At 39.1% G+C, this 17,857-nt stretch overlaps 2 protein-coding genes across 2 annotated transcripts; one reads left to right on the top strand and one right to left on the bottom strand.

The window, feature by feature from the left end:
* Positions 1–3,542: 3,542 nt before the first annotated feature.
* Positions 3,543–4,538, bottom strand: LOC131986895 (odorant receptor 131-2-like). Its single transcript, XM_059352037.1, has one exon. The coding sequence runs from the start codon at positions 4,536–4,538 to the stop codon at positions 3,543–3,545; it is 996 nt and encodes a 331-aa protein (XP_059208020.1).
* A 6,573-nt stretch (positions 4,539–11,111) lies between these two features.
* Positions 11,112–12,056, top strand: LOC131986894 (odorant receptor 131-2-like). The gene has a single exon (XM_059352036.1). The coding sequence runs from the start codon at positions 11,112–11,114 to the stop codon at positions 12,054–12,056; it is 945 nt and encodes a 314-aa protein (XP_059208019.1).
* Positions 12,057–17,857: the final 5,801 nt, after the last annotated feature.

The raw sequence follows: 17,857 nt of genomic DNA, 5'->3' as shown, positions 1-17,857 counted from the left end.
CACTTCTGATCCCCACTCCACCCCCCTCGACCCCTCTCGCCCTCATCCCCATGACCCCTCTCCCCATCTTATCCCCCATCACTCCTATCATCCCCACGACCTTTCCCCTCTACCCTCATCCTCTACATCTCACATTCCATCCCATCCCTCTACCCTCCTACTCACTCAGAGAGAGCACATCACTACTCCACATTAAACAATTCCAAATTCATACATCTGTTGGCGAGGTTCTTGTTAGTGAAATGAGTGTTAATGAATCAAGAAATGCTTAGAATTAGATTAGAATTAGAAAAATGTGAGACACACATAAGTGTTGCTCAGGTTTGAGGAATGGTGAACCCCAAAAAACACTTCAAAATGAGTAAAAGGCACTTCTGCTGATTCAAACAAAAACAGGTGTTGGCCCCCCGTTGAATGTCATTAAAGCCCAGAGGCATCATAAGGCATTATAATCCATGCCCTGATGACACCTACAAAAGTTACTAAAGTACAATTTAATGATATTCATCCTTTAACATTGTGCTATTTTAGTTATAGATATGGCAAATTGTTTTTCTAGAAGTTTTGAAAAACTGTGTTTAAGGTATACAAGTTTAAATATGCAACACTCATATTACATTTTAATCTTTTGGTGGGTATTTTAGTTATTTTCCACAATGTCATTGCAAGTTTGCAGAATGTACAATCACATCTGAGAATAATCGTTAGTGTGGTATTCTCTTCAAATATTCTCCATCCTTAACATTTACTTAACATTCACTGAAACTGAAAAAGCACCCTGCAATTGCTGAGAAAATTCTCTGAAGTAGTCGAGTGTGAACACATCTATTTGTTTTTTTGTTTTTCTATTGTATTGTATTGTATTGTATCTCTACTTTAAAGCTTTTAGTGGATTATGCCATTTGTAAATTACAAGAACTGCACTTGATTATGTATCAAATTGATATTTCTTCTCCTCACACATTATCAGATATTTAAAGCTCATACATCTTGAACAGTAACACAGGTCTCATAACTTTAATCAAGTTCATCTTGTGGCTTTGGGGACACTTTCCCTTCTCACTAGTGGCTGCTATGGTACTGCTGATCTGTGAATTAAAGACTTTCACCCATGTTGCAAAACAACAAATAAACAGTATGCACCAAATTCTTCTTGAAGAGCAACACTGCTTAGTCTTAATTGAAGTTTTTATTAAATTAACATATTTTGTTGAAAATATAATATATCTATGAAGTAATAAGTATGCAGACTTTTGCCTTGGCTGGGACAACTGGGTGGGAAAGTGAGCCTCTCCACTGACAGCAAAGATTGTAAACCAGGATCGGTCTGATGGTCTGGTCTCTGATTCCATAGATGAGAGAACTCAGACATCTTGGAAAGATGATCATACACACATAAAGAAATACTTGTATTTGCAGAAATGCTATCCTGTCTAAAACTGTATAGATTGCCATAAGCAGTGGTTTGTGTATGGTTGAAGACAGACTGAGGCCCAGCTGCACCAGATGTAACAGCAGTGTGTTACGAGCCTTTTGGGTTGAAGCTTTGTTTGTGGAAGCTGACCTGGCTGCTATTATCACACCAATATAGGAAGAAGTGACCAGTACAAAGGGTCGTAAAACAAGACAGTGTTGGTGTGAAGGGTTGGCCCGTCCTGTCTTAAACAATAATGGACCATGTGTTGTAGTGTGAGCTTCTACAGCGCTTCATGTCTGTTAAAAGCCAATTTAAAGTATATTGTATGTGAATTGTGTGAGGAAAACAAATTAATTAGTAGAGTTAGTTCAGCTGTACGACTAAATATCTCTATAAAACTAGATTAACATTCAACTTTGAATGATACAGTTACACAAATATTAAAACAATTATACTTACGAACACACATAAACCAAATTATTGATTAGAAGTCAATACTTTGTGCTTGAGTCCTTGATGATTATCTTATCTAAGCCCAGTACATAACAGTTCAAAAATGAAAAGGATTTTGAAGAAGGTGTTGGGAGGAAGTTTGGTTGAAGGCAGTCTTCCAATAATTTGTTGTCTTGCAAATTAAGTTTTGCTCGTTCTGGTTTGTTGAGGAAGTGTTTTCTGGTGGTTGCAATAAATGTGTGTTCAGTCATCCAACCTTTAGGTGAGAAGAGTAGACTGGGAGTTTCTGTAGGACACCTTGTTGGAGAGGGGGATATTCTGGAGAAAGGCCTCAAACCACCTTTAAAGTAGACCACCTTTGGTGTCAAAGGTCTCTTGACCAATGATGTGATTTGTGGGTGTCATAAACGTCAAGCATCATGAGATGAGAGTTGAGATTAATGCTGCTGCATTTATTCCACATCAGTTCAACAAATGAACCAAAATTTACATGTGGCTAGATCCCAACACAGACATACACCTTTGAAGAGGATTCAGAGCTGACACATGGATATTTGTTCTAACCTGAACACGTGTTGAAGGCAGAGCAAATTTCGCTCTAATCGCCATCCTAGTTTTTTAGCCTCCATTGTCTGCAAGCCATGTGGCAATATTGATAACTCAGGCGGTCATCTCGCATTTGTTCAGATCATGTAGACTCACATGCATAAATGCACACACGCACGCACAAACAAACACATTTTCACACCTGTTAATAGACAGCTTTGGTTAGATATTGTGTGTTTTGTATTACTTATGAATGAATGATTTTGGGAATACACATGCTGTCCATTTTAATGAGTGATGCCACCTCTTCTATAGAAACAACTCCAGATTACTTCAACCTTTACTGAAAATTGATATGGTAATTTGATTATAACTATTAAGTTGATTATTAATCAGACCTTCAAACTGATGGTTTAGTAACATTATGAGAGTTATTTGGTTAAATTGGCTGTCTTTCCTCTGATTAACAGAATGGTGGTCCATCTGGTGATTTAGAGGAAATCAAATCATAATATGTGATATAATTAATATATATTTTTATAATTAATAATAAATTCCAAAAGCCATCTTAACATACTTTTGAACTGTGAGACCCATATAAGTGTTGCTCAGGTTTGAGGCATAGTAATCCCAACAAACACTTCCAAATGAGAGAAAGGCACTTCTGTTGATTCAACCAATAACAGTTTCTGGTCCCATAATGGAACTGATGAAGAGATTAGGGTCTCGGCAACCTGACCATAAGGTTTCTCTACGCTGTACAAATATCAAACTTTTTCAGCAATGAATGAAGCTAAATTTGACATTCAATAGAACACTTATGACAGCTTACAGACTTGATTCACTAACTTGTAAATAACAGCCAACATGATGCACAAATCTTTGATGGAAACAAGTAAGATGTGTTTTGAATAGTTTGTTGTTTTATCCTGTGGCTTTGGTGACACTTTCCTTCCTCACTAGTGGCTGCTATGTTACTGCTGATTTGTGAATTAATTTAGTTCACCCACGTTGCAAAACAACAAATAAACAGTTTGCATCAAATCCTACTTAAAGAGCAACACTGCGTAGACTTAATTTAAGTTTTTATATAAAATTAACATATTTTGTTGAAAATATTATGTATCTATGAAGTAATAAGTATTCCGATATTTGCCTTGGCCGGGACAACTGGGTGGGAAAGTGAGCCTCTCCACTGACAGCAAAGATTGTAAACGAGGATCGGTCTGATGGTCTGGTCTCTGATTCCATAGATGAGAGAACTCAGACATCTTGGAAAAATGATCATACACACATAAAGAAATACTTGTATTTGCACAAATGTTATCCTGTCTAAGACTTTATAGATAGCCATAACCAGTGGTTTGTGTATGGTTGAAGACAGACTGAGGCCCAGCTGCACCAGATGTAACAGCAGTGTGTTACGAGCCTTTTGGGTTGAAGCTTTGTCTGTGGAAGCTGACCTGGCTGCTATTATCACACCAATATAGGAGGAAGTCACAACCACACCAGCTGAAACAAACAGAGAATAAGTGAAGGCTTTATCATAAACACCAGACATTGGGCCAAGCAACATAGTTTCTGTGGAACAAAAGTCTCTCATCTGCAGGCTCTCTAGGTCTTCAAATGGAAAATCTAAAAGTAAAATAACTGTTGTGAGAACATTTAGTGAACTGATGGTCCAAACCACAAATATAGATAATTCTGTGTTTCTGATGGTGATGATGGTAGAGTGCCTCAGTGGGTAGCACACAGCCACAAATCTCTCCAGAGACATCACAACCAGTGTGAGAGGAGAGATTTTACTTGAAAGATCTTCAAGCATAAAGAAAACACCACATACAGGATATGTCAACCATATTCTACAAGCAGACAGTATGTAAAATAACTGACCCAGAGCCATCTGTACAGTGTCTGCAAAAAGGAGGTTAAACAGAAGAATATAACGTGAAGTCTCAAGAAACACAGTTTTACTCCTCAAGGTGAATAACATGGTCACATTAATGAAGAGAAACACACAGCATGGTACTGTAGCTACAATGGAAAGCAACACTAAAGCAAGTAACCCCTGATACTGCATTCCAACAGTGCTGTTGGTCTGACTCTGATTTGCATATGACATCTGACAAAAGCATTCAATACATATTTACCTGTTCACCTGTTAATGTCATTGGAGCATGAAAGCACAGTTAATTTTGTTAAATTTCTGTTCCTATAACAGTTAAGATCCATCATTGTCCCATCCATCCATCTGAAGGGTGTCTGTTAAATTCAGAGACAAAATACAAACACTTATCACAGGTGATCGGTTAGAGGCAGTCTCTGTTAAAATGCAGGCAGCACTTATCTGCAGGGTTATGAGCTCAGTCATAACACCCGGTTCATGTGACAACATCACATTTAAACATGAGTAACATTGGTGATGTAATGTAACTCCTCCTCTACCATTATTTTTTTATTTCCATGGTAGTTGCAGTAGTGATTGGCAGGTGAAGCCATGGTATCGAGGTCCCTCCAAAAAACCTGTTTGACCAATCAGAGGTCAACAACAGCTCTCAAATGAGATGTTACACCCCTGTGTTATAGCATCATAAAACTCTTGAAGAACCACCAGTATTATAAAAAAAAACACATACATGTCAGAAATCCTCACTGGAAAGAATTTATTTAACATTAACCTAATTTTTTTAGTCTCGTCCATATCCCATATACTATCTGACTGTAGGCAGCCACTAGGAGGTGCTGAAGAGGCTTTGGCTTCAGCTTTAGGAAGCACTCATCTTGTGATTTTATATTAAGTCTGTAGGCCCTTTGATAGGGCGTTCCTGCAGAAGTCCCGCTATATTGCTGTAAAGATCAGTATGGGCTTTTTGCCTTAGGGCATTCATAGTGGTCTCACGACGGCGTTATATTCGTGAGCAGGAGCACTGAGTGTACAATTAGCATCAGGCAGTTGCAGGTCATTTCGAAAAAATAATGGCAAAAGAACTGAACATCATGCTGTTTCTCTCTGGACGGATACTTCATACTCAGAAAAAGATGTTTTGCATTTTGATTAACATGTAACTGACGGACACGAGTGAGGGACGGGTGTTTGCCACACATATAATATACGGGGGTCAGGGGTCAGCACGCGCAGGTACCCGCCGTCACCTGCCGCCCGGCTCCCACCGCACCAGACCCCTATGCCCTTCCTCTGCGGGGGTTGGGCCCACAGGTCGGCGGATCCATGTGGCTTTTTTGGGCTGAGCCCGGCCGGGCCCCCCACCAGACGCTCGCCTGCGTGCTCCCCTCCAGGGTCTGGCTCCAGGAGGGGGCCCCGGTTTACCCATGCTGGGCGAGGTACACCGATCTTCATGGGTCCGCTTCATAGGGGTCTTTTGAATCGCTCTTAGTCTGGTCTCCCCTGGGACCACTTTGCCTTGGGAGACCGAACCAGGAGCTACTGCTCCCGACAACACAGTTCCCAGGATCACTGGAGCACACAAACCCCTCCACCGCGATAAGGTGGCAATTCTTGGAGGAGTGAATGAGGAGCAGGATTACAGAAAAATCACTGGCTTCATTTTCATGAAACATTCTGAAAACATGTACCATGGGCCCAGGAAGAACTCACTAAATTTTGGAGCACTTTTGTTCACACTGTAAAATTGGCCAATTGTGCTGCATTCATGAGGTTTTGACATGATCAGAAGCATTGGATTGTGATCGTATTTAATGGTTTACTTGACCCGGCTTTTAATGTGATGTTGAAACTCTCTGAGCAATAAAATACAACATATCCCTGTTGTGTCGTCCATGTTGTTCACAATTTAAAGCTTGTGAATTCAACAAAATCAGAAGATCAACTTCACAATTTTGGAAATTAGACAATCTGAGCAGTCTGTGAATGTTCCTATGTTGGTAAATGTTGCGATACAGATTAGATTAGGTAAATCGCAATGTTGATAAGTAGGGCTCATGAGTAACGACAAATAAATGTAAAAATGTGAATAGTTACAAGTAAAGTTAATCGTGAGAGAGAGCAGAGGTGAGTCAGGAAGTCAGAGAAAAATGATGAGTTAGGTTTTGGAGGAGTTAGCTGCAACTAGTGCCTGATCTCATTTGTTTGGTCACTTCCACAGCTTATGACCAAAACTGAGGTTTTTAGCTTAAAGCAAAGGCTTTATCCAGAATTTCTCTAAATGGCAATGTACAACGCCTGATTTATATTGCCTCTCAATCTCATGTTGGATTTCACAAGATACTTGAAAAGTAACTCCTAACCCAAATAGCAAAATCCATCATTTTACACATTGCTCTCAAGCTTCAGTTTCAGACATTGGACATCAAAGTTAACAAATGTTTCTCTCTACTTTGACTTTACTTATTGTAACTTGCTAAACTTTTTCTCCACAGAGGTACTCATCATCCCCTCTACCTGAAGATTCCTAATAAACTCCCACAAGAATCATTAATCATGTCAATATTTACTGAAAACATTAATGAGTAAGGGTTTGAATTATTAATGTTTCTAAGTTAGTTCCCAAGAGACTAGGTCAGATGGGAGGGATCCCTCTCAGTGACTCCTCACTGTTTCCAGCAACGTTGCCACAACAATATGAACACTCATGATTCAGCAAAAGGCACCAGACAGTTAAGGAAACATCTTCCAAACAATAACAAACAGAGACATAAAACTTTTCAAACTTGTTGGCAGAGGTCAAATGAACAAGTGACAACACCTCCATCTAACTTCCTTCTCAGTTACTAGTTCAGGAAAAACAGTCATTTAACAATAAATCCAATAGGACCGCATCAGACTGGTCAAATAATGGTAGTGATCATTGTTTACACTTTACTAAGATCTTAAAAAGGATAATTTCCATCACACTTTTGGTCAAGGCGCATTAAGGACGCATTAGAACCTCGACTGTTCAAACCACTGAGCAAATGGATCTCTCGTGCACTTACACCCAATTGCTGCCCCGCCCAGGACAGAAATTTAAAGGAAATTAAGCTTAATGTAATTGAATGAGTCATGAGTCAGAACCACTATTTGACCATTCTCAAACCAGCACTTTCTGTTAAGAACGCAGGCATATCGGCCTGTCAGGATGTGATTGTTCTTTCTGATCCAATAACAACAAGGCAGGTAAATGCACCTTTATTTTTATTTATAAATGTCAGTGTACAGGTTTATAGAGTAACTTTAATTCATGAAGATAATGTTTCCTAATTTCCCTCAACGTGGGGATGTGAGTTTTATCCTCTTATTGTACTTTTGGGAAGGAACATTGGATGTGGAGTGAGAAAGTGTATCCTGTCTCGGTTTCAGAACACCAAAACAGAAGTGGTCCACACATTATTTTAAATTAAAAATGTTACGTACATAAACATTGACCCCTATCCTGTTAATTTTGACATAGTCAGGGAAAATCTATAACTAACAAGCCTCTCTATTTTTCTATCTCTATTTTCTATCTATCCGTCCGTCCATCTGTCCATCATCGAGAGTCTTTCAGAGTTAGAACAACAAAGTTTTACTGTTATCTTTTGGTACATGTTTCCATAATTGTCAGGGGCCTTTTGCTTAATCATGAATGTAAATATTGTTTTGGCAAGTTTGCTATCTTAATGGAAAAGTGGAAAACAGTGAGCACTGAGAGAGAAACCCTCCCGTCTGTCCTAGTCTCCTGATAACTCATTTGGAGACATTAAATATTCTGAGCCTCACTCATTAACGTTTGACATCATTAATGATTCCCGTAGGAGTTAATCAGGAATCTTCATGGTGAGGGGATGACGTGTCCCTCTGTGGAGACAAAGTAGTAAGTAGTAAATAGCAAAATGTGTTACTTAGATTTCAAATGTATGAAACTAAAACTTCAAAAACTAAAAAAGATTTTAAGACTTTAAAAAATGAGTTAGGCTGCAACATCTCATCTCTACTCCCTGTTCATTCTCAGTCTGCCAACATGGTGAAAAAAAACATAGTTATTCGTACTTTACACAGTAATATAAAGTAGATTTGTTGAGAAATAGGAGTATTTCATAACATCTTTCATTGATTCAATAGCTTCCTCGTGAATTTGCGAAACGGAGCAATGTAGATGACAAGTGGTGCCTCTAAGTGTGAGGCAATGGTACTAAATCGGGGACAATGGTGGATTGTGCCATTGGGGTTGGGAGTTTGATTTCAAGGCCAGGCCTGAAGACAAAGCTCTAGACTTAGCTTCAGTTTTACATTCCATGAGCTGTGGTAGTGGCTCACAGGTGCAAGTGGCTGACATCACTTTTCTTCAGAGATTGGATGAGGAGTAAAACAAGTTGTAGTGTATACACTCACTTGTAGAATCAGTGGTGTCTTCGCAGATGTTCAGACCTTCAGGAGCTTAGAGAACAACATTTTTCTTGAGTCTGCATAGCACATTTTCAGTCAGTGAGATGTCAACACAGGTCATGAAGCAGCAAGACTCAGAGATGCATAAGGATGGTGGTGCGCTGTGTCTGTATTGAAATCTGGATGCAGATGCAAGCGGCTGGGAGGAGCGTGGTCCCTGCTGCAGCCAGGCTACCAGATCACACAGGTGCTGTCGGCCGCTGGAGGCCAACAGCAACAGAATGAGAGCCGGGCTACCTGTTGGTGGAATGTGACAATCAGAATGGTGTTGTCCATTTGAGAGGATGCCTTAATACCATAGATGAGCTTCTTGGAAGACAGTTCTCAGTCTCTTGTTCAGCAGAGCTTTGAAAGAGTAAACATTGGTGGTATTGATCCACCAGGATTCAAACAGTAGAACCTTTAGTGGCGTGTTCTCAGCCAGGACACTGTTGCCAATGTATTTTAGACTTTTCAAAATTTGGAGGGATATGTTGATATAGTGTTGAGTTGCAGATAAAATGATAAAGCTATACCTATATAGCTATGGGTCTACTTAATTCTAAAACTAGCCATAGGTCCAGGCAGTGGCGACTCAAGCCACCTGGCACAGGTAAATCAAAAGCACTCTCAGTTTTACAACCTGTAGTCTGGCTTCCTCTGGGACATACAGACTATGTCCCCCATATGTTAACACCATGGCTACGACCTTCAGGTGTTGAGAAAAAAACAGAGAGAAATGACATTACCTTTTCCGAAGCCTTACAGTTTTTCTCCGTCACTTTGGTCCATTTCTCAAATCACTATTAAAATTTGCACAACAGTTAATACATTTCTCAAAAAAAAATTGGTACAAACTGCAAAACCTAGTTGATAACCTGCAAAAGCGTGTCGTTTGCCCAAAATGGAGTCATAGCTCATTCCTCAAAAGCAAGTTTTCATGTCAGTGAAAGTGTCATCAAGATGAAAAGTGCTGACACCATGTTTATGAACAAGATAGTCAAATGGCTTTGTCATGTTTACTCTGGAAATGTTTTTCAATGCAAAAAAAGTCAGATCTTCGTGACATTACCTGAAAATGCTCCAAACAGCACTTTTTACTATTTGCACAGCCAGTTGAAAACTACAGTAAAGTTACACATTACTGTATTTAGTGTGTGAAAAAATACACCCTTATTTACAACAAACATAAAGTCCCTTTGGGTAGAGCTGTGCACAACTGTAAACAATATTACATTACATAATGGAACTGAACAGGCAACATACATCCAGATGTTCCTCTCTGTCTGGCCACATAGTTTCATCTACATCATCTACAGCTAATATCATCGCTGGCAATGCAGCGAGGAAAGTATCTCCTCGAGTGGTGAATCCACCCTCTGCAGGACTCTGCTGTGATGTCATCACATGTTAACCCCTTCCTCTCTGCACCCTCAGCCCTCTTCCACGAGGCTGACCTTCCATTTCTGTGTCACGGTCTTGTAGAAATGGTCCACACTATGTCCTGCTTGTTTCATATATACTTGTAAAGTGTTTATGGTTTATGGATTCAGCTCTAAGTGGTTGTAGAGAAGTGACTTATCATTGGTTCAACTAATGCTTCACACAGCCTTCTCATCAGTGAAATCTGAGGAGACATTTTCAGGAACAAAAAAAGTTTTTTAAAATGTATAAATTTGCTTGAAAGACTACGAGTTCAACATATTTGTATGTAATGACTCAAGCAATGAAATGAGGACTATTAATCCTAGTTAAGTTTGACTGACATGACATAAGATATGATAATGTTTTAAAACAGCAGAGAGTTGTATGAAAGCGATTGATGCATGTCCAAAAGAATTTGCAATTTGTTGTAAGGAATAAGATACTGCTACTATGATGAGCACCAATGGCTAAAGGTTGTGGAGGTTGAACTGTTGTGCAAATGTTAATTAACATTTGCAAAAAATAATAATTTTACCAAAGCTTGATGCCTGGAGGAAAGATTATTGTTTTTTCAGAACTTCCTGTTCCACCGTCAAGAAACAAGGCGGTACAAAATTCAGTGGTGTTGCCTTAACACTAACACTAACATAGGGCCGAGGGAACATGGGGATTAGCCCACGTGATGGTGTTACATCAACATGGTTTAGGGCAGGGCAAGTTGATATACAACATGTGAGGTCAGGAGAACCCTGCAGACCAGCTCTGCTCCCAAGGAAAAAAGCACAGAGTTCAACTGGCATCTGTGCTTAAAGGATGTTGGATTTCCATTGTTCTCATAATGCAAATGGAGAGATTTATTGTGCTTTTGTATTCCTATCAACAGGTTAAATTTCTCATGTTTTTGTTGAAATGTCTCATGCACCTCAACCTCAGATCAACATTACTGTTGAATTGGGCTTACTGGAAAGAGTGACACTTTCCACTCTGACTACATTATCATGCTGTATATTCTTCTTCATTAATGTGACCATGTTATTCACCTTGAGGAGTAAAACGGTGTTTCGTGAGACTTCACGTTATGTTCTTCTGTTTAACCTCCTTTTAGCAGACACTGTACAGATGGCTCTGAGTCAGTTACTGTACATACTTTCTGTTTGCAGGGTGAGGTTGACCTATCCTGTCTGTGGCCTGTTGGTCATGAGTGCCAATCTCACAAATGAAATCTCTCCTCTCACACTGGTGGTGATGTCTATGGAGAGATTTGTGGCTGTGTGCTACCCACTGAGACACTCTACCATCATCACCATCAGAAACACAGCAGTGGCTGTATGTGTGGTCTGGGCCTTCAGTTCACTAAATGTCCTCATACGAGTTCTTTTACTTTTAGATTTTCCATTTGAAGACCTGGAAACACTGCAGATGAAAGATTTTTGTAGTTCATTTATATTGTACCTTGGACAATTTTCTGCCCTTTATGATGAATCCTACACTTATTGTTTGTTTGTGTCAGCTGGTTTGGCAGTTATTTCTTCCTATATTGGTGTGATAATAGCAGCCAGGTCAGCCTCCACAGACAAAGCTTCAGCTCATAAGGCTCGTAACACACTGCTGCTGCATCTGGTGCAGCTGGGCCTTAGTGTCTTGTCAACCATGCATAACTTTTTACTCGTAGCCATCTCAAAAGTTATTACGAGGAATGAACTTGTGCGCATGCAGAATGTTTTTTATGTGTTTATCATCATTCTCCCCAGGTGTTTAAGTCCTCTCATCTATGGACTCAGAGACCAGACCATCAGGTCCATCCTTGTGTACCACCTGTGCTGTCGACTGAAACTTTCCTTCACCACAGCCTAGAACTCCATAATTAACCACGACCTGTTTGTTTAACTTGTGGAGTCTGGCTGGCCTTCATAAGTACAGCATTCATATTAAAACAAGAAACAAACTCAGAACCTTTATTTTTTTAAGATAACATGGTTTGTTTTTCAGAAAATAACAAAGTTCAACTGTCACTAAATCTTGTCAGTAAGTCTTAAAATCCACGGAGGCGTGTCAAACTAATCACCCTGAGAACCAAATTGTTCATGTTCCTTTTTTAATTTTGATCTTAAAATGTGTAGTGTAATTTCAACTATTCTGGGGCAGTTTCTTCATATCATTCAATATCAAGGAATATGTGGGAGGACCACAAACAATAAATGCATCAAATGCTTTGATTCAAATAAAGAACAGGTTAGTGGTATAATGATGAAATATTATATGATATGCATTAAAACTGTTTGCTTTATTCGTAGTCATCGCATATAGCAGGTATTCAATTAAAATTTTAAGAGGTCCATTTAGTGAAAATTTCCTCAAGCGAAGGTCCGGAACATCATAATGTCAAACATTATAAATTAGTGTGATATGTTTACTCAAAAATAGTTTTTGTCACTAAACATTGAAATATGCATGTGTGCATTGAACTATTAATACAATAATAATAATAATAATAATAATAAATAATAAGTAGAAGAAGAAGAAGAATGTATTGCTCTCATTAGGTTAAGGCTGCATTTGAAAATAAAATATATAAAATAGAATTTGCAAAATTGTTCATCTTAAAACAAAGTGATTCATTTTAGAAAAATAAAATTCCAGCAGCTTGAGTTTCCCCTATTCTTTGTTAACTGTCTCATCATATTTTTACAATAAATGAATATAAACACATCTTAACAATTGAACAGTTTCTCTTTCTTCCCCTCTTAGATCTTATGCCCCCACTTTCTGTTCCTTCAGTTCAGTGAGAGAACTGAGCTCTAACTTCTCCTGCCAGGACTGGGCTGGATGGTGTCAGGGCCGTTCTCATGCACATGTGAAGGTGCTCATTGGTGAGCCTGGAAGGGTATTTAGCTTTAATTATGTTCATTGTGGAGAAAGCTGCCTCACAGCTCTATGTGGACCCAAATATGGTCAAGATGAACAGGGTTACTTTCCTCCAGCCTGGGAAAGCTGTCTCAGACAAACAGTCATAAAAGTGCCCCGTCTGGGTCTGAAATAGGACGGCATCTGGGTCCAGATTCGAACCGCCTGTTTGTGACCTCTGTGCTACAGTATGACTTTTTTTCATGTCTGCAGCACACTTGTTTTAAACTGAGGCTAAAATAACAATAATGCCTATATTTCAGATATGAAGTATGATATTTCTAAAGCTGGTGTCTGAACACAGAGAAGAGGTAGAGGGAGACAGAGAAGGAGGAGAGGAACCGTCAGAGAGAACAAAGTGGAGAATCACAGGGATTAAACATTGTTTTCTGAATGCTTCATAGATTTATTTCAATGTTGCTTTCATGTGATGACACAACAGAGAAGTCAGAGGCAGAATCTCATTATTTGGTACATGCAGTAAATCACAGTGTAGCCAATAAGGAGTCAGACAACAGCTGAAGGATCCTCACAGTGTGAAGAGGAGGGAGCCACTGAAGGTGTTGAAGTTGTCTTCATCATCATAGAGAGAACAGCCTGATGGGAGAACGAGGTGGATTTCATCTTCTGCCATCAGCTCCAAGACAACAGAGTTAGTTATATATTCCCACCTTTCGTCTCCCTTATACTCCCCATTCCACATGATCCACTGGTTGTTCTTGTACACATAGACACCCATGTGACCTGGTAGGACACCAAATAGAGTGAACTGGAAGTAGTAGACCCCTCTGACTGGAGCTGTGAATAAACCTACAGAGCAGAAAATGAAAAACTGTAACAAATGTAGATTTGCACGAGTAAACATGTTGATGTGAGCTGCAGTAAATTACCTGTAGATGGATTGTAAGCATTGCCAATGTTGGTGAAGACTTTGCTGTATTTCAGTGTGATGTCTTTGTCGAATGGTCCAACATCTCCATCATCAGTCAGAGCTGCGTAAAAGGCCACCTTCCTCCCTGTTAACAGAAAAAAGTCAGTGTAAGTCATTATATACTTGTGCACACACTCGTCTCAATGTACAAATAATTATTCATTTTATGATGACACATTTTCAGTTTAACAGCCGCTTCGCTTCACAATTCAACAGTCCATGTATCACCAAGAGAGACGATGAGACAGTTGAGGCTGTTTCAGTCTAACGGGACACGTTAAGGCGTCTGAAGCTTCAGGACAATAACACACACGTTAGCGCCTGTAACGCTGTACGTCTATAACAGTAGATCAGGACTGGAGCGTTGCTCAGGAACAAACTGAGGAAGAGGCTGTGATCCACTGGATCATCAGGACCTGACAGTTATTCATGTTCTATGTTCTGCAGCAGATCTACACAGATCAGCTGTTACACACAGAAATATCCTGACAGCTCTATGAACCTATGAGACTATCTGTAAGTGGCTAAAATTATTATGATTATCCCTTTCACCCTTGCTATCATTAAATGTCAATTCATCAATTCATATTATCCAAACCTTAAGAGAGAGAGAGAGAGAGAGAGAGAGAGAGAGAGACTATCTCGTAATGTACGAGATAAACTTTACATTTTTCTGGCCAAACCCTGAGGCTTAATTAGTCTGTTTTGAGGGAACTGCCTGAAACGATACAAAGGGAAGTGAAAGTCATCAAAATGCAGCATTAACAAAATGTTTCACCTTATAAGTTAACTACAAATGTCTGTAAAACATAATGGGACTGTGCATAGGTGCCGAATTGGGTTAAACAGTGTAGACAAGTCCACATGGCTACTTAATATTCTTTGGACAAGTCCACATGACTACTTAATATTCTTTGGACAAGTCCACATGACTACTTAATATTCATTGGACAAGTCCACATGGCTAATTAATATACTTTGGACAAGTCCACATGGCTACTTAATATCCACTGTACAAGTCCACATGGCTACTTAATGTTCTTTGGACAAGTCCACATGGCTACTTAATATACTTTGGACAAGTCCACATGGCTACTGAATATCCATTGCACAAGTCCTCATGGCTACTTAATATCCATTGGACAAGTCCACATGACTACTTAATATTCTTTGTACAAGTCCACATGTCTACTTAATATTCATTGGACAAGTCCTCATGGCTACTTAATATTCATTGGACAAGTCCACGTGGCTACTTAATATACTTTGGACAAGTCCACATGGTCACTTAACATTTTTTGGACAAGTCCACATGGCTATTTAATATTCTTCGGACAAGTCCACATGGCTACTTAATATTCTTTGGACAAGTCCACATGGCTACTTAATATACTTTGGACAAGTCCACATGATCACTTAACATTCTTTGGACAAGTCCACATGGCTACTTAATATTCATTGAACAAGTCCACATCGCTACTTAATATGCTTTGGACAAGTCCACATGACTACTTAATATTCATTGAACAAGTCCACATGGCTACTTAATATCATTGGACAAGTCCACATTACTTGTTAATGTTCTTTGGACAAGTCCACATGGCTACTTAATGTTCTTTGGACAAGTCCACATGGCTACTTAATATTCTTTGGACAAGTCCACATGGCTACTTACTATTCTTTGGACAAGTCCACATGGCTACTTAATATTCTTTAGACAAGTCGACATGGCTACTTAATGTTCTTTGGACAAGTCCACATGGCTACTTACTAATTTTTGGATAAGTCCACATGGCTACTTAATATTCTTTAGACAATTCCACATGGCTACTAAATGTTCTGTGGACAAGTCCACATGGCTACTTACTATTCTTTGGACAAGTCCACATGGCTACTTAATATTCTTTGGACAAGTCCACATGGTTACTTAATATTCTTTGGACAAGTCCACATGGCTACTTACTATTCTTTGGACAAGTCCACATGGCTACTTAATATTCTTTAGACAAGTCCACATGGCTACTTAATGTTCTGTGGACAAGTCCACATGGTTACTTAATGTTCTTTGGACAAGTCCACATGGCTACTTAATATTCTTTGGACAAGTCCACATGGTTACTTAATATTCTTTAGACAAGTCCACATGGCTGCTTAATATTCTTTGGACAAGTCCACATGGCTACTTCCTGTTCTGTGGACAAGTCCACATGGCTACTTAATGTTCTTTGGACAAGTCCACATGGCTACTTAATATTCTTTGGACAAGTCCACATGGTTACTTAATATTCTTTGGACAAGTCCACATGGCTACTTACTATTCTTTGTACAAGTCCACATGGCTACTTAATATTCTTTGGACAAGTCCACATGGCTACTTAATATTCTTTGGACAAGTACACATGGCTACTTAATTTTCTTTGGACAAGTCCACATGGCTACTTACTATTCTTTGGACAAGTCCACATGGCTACTTAATATTCTTTAGACAATTCCACATGGCTACTAAATGTTCTGTGGACAAGTCCACATGGCTACTTACTATTCTTTGGACAAGTCCACATGGCTACTTAATATTCTTTGGACAAGTCCACATGGTTACTTAATATTCTTTGGACAAGTCCACATGGCTACTTACTATTCTTTGGACAAGTCCACATGGCTACTTAATATTCTTTAGACAAGTCCACATGGCTACTTAATATTCTTTGGACAAGTACACATGGCTACTTAATTTTCTTTGGACAAGTCCACATGGCTACTTACTATTCTTTGGACAAGTCCACATGGCTACTTAATATTCTTTAGACAATTCCACATGGCTACTAAATGTTCTGTGGACAAGTCCACATGGCTACTTACTATTCTTTGGACAAGTCCACATGGCTACTTAATATTCTTTGGACAAGTCCACATGGTTACTTAATATTCTTTGGACAAGTCCACATGGCTACTTACTATTCTTTGGACAAGTCCACATGGCTACTTAATATTCTTTAGACAAGTCCACATGGCTACTTAATGTTCTGTGGACAAGTCCACATGGCTACTTAATGTTCTTTGGACAAGTCCACATGGCTACTTAATATTCTTTGGACAAGTCCACATGGTTACTTAATATTCTTTAGACAAGTCCACATGGCTGCTTAATATTCTTTGGACAAGTCCACATGGCTACTTACTATTCTTTGTACAAGTCCACATGGCTACTTAATATTCTTTGGACAAGTCCACATGGCTACTTAATATTCTTTGGACAAGTACACATGGCTACTTAATTTTCTTTGGACAAGTCCACATGGCTACTTACTATTCTTTGGACAAGTCCACATGGCTACTTACTATTCTTTGGACAAGTCCACATGGCTACTTAATATTCTTTAGACAAGTCCACATGGCTACTTAATGTTCTGTGGACAAGTCCACATGGCTACTTAATGTTCTTTGGACAAGTCCACATGGCTACTTAATATTCTTTGGACAAGTCCACATGGTTACTTAATATTCTTTAGACAAGTCCACATGGCTGCTTAATATTCTTTGGACAAGTCCACATGGCTACTTCCTGTTCTGTGGACAAGTCCACATGGCTACTTAATGTTCTTTGGACAAGTCCACATGGCTACTTAATATTCTTTGGACAAGTCCACATGGTTACTTAATATTCTTTGGACAAGTCCACATGGCTACTTACTATTCTTTGTACAAGTCCACATGGCTACTTAATATTCTTTGAACAAGTCCACATGGCTACTTAATATTCTTTGGACAAGTACACATGGCTACTTAATTTTCTTTGGACAAGTCCACATGGCTACTTACT

Source organism: Centropristis striata, chromosome 15 (assembly GCF_030273125.1).
Source record: "Centropristis striata isolate RG_2023a ecotype Rhode Island chromosome 15, C.striata_1.0, whole genome shotgun sequence".
Classification (NCBI taxonomy): domain Eukaryota; kingdom Metazoa; phylum Chordata; class Actinopteri; order Perciformes; family Serranidae; genus Centropristis; species Centropristis striata.
This window is presented reverse-complemented; position numbering and strand designations above follow the sequence as displayed.

Excerpts from the sequence above, each read along its gene's own strand:
- LOC131986894 (XM_059352036.1), top strand. The coding sequence starts at position 11,112 with ATGTCTCATGCACCTCAACCTCAGATCAACATTACTGTTGAATTGGGC.
- LOC131986895 (XM_059352037.1), bottom strand. The coding sequence starts at position 4,538 with ATGTCATATGCAAATCAGAGTCAGACCAACAGCACTGTTGGAATGCAG.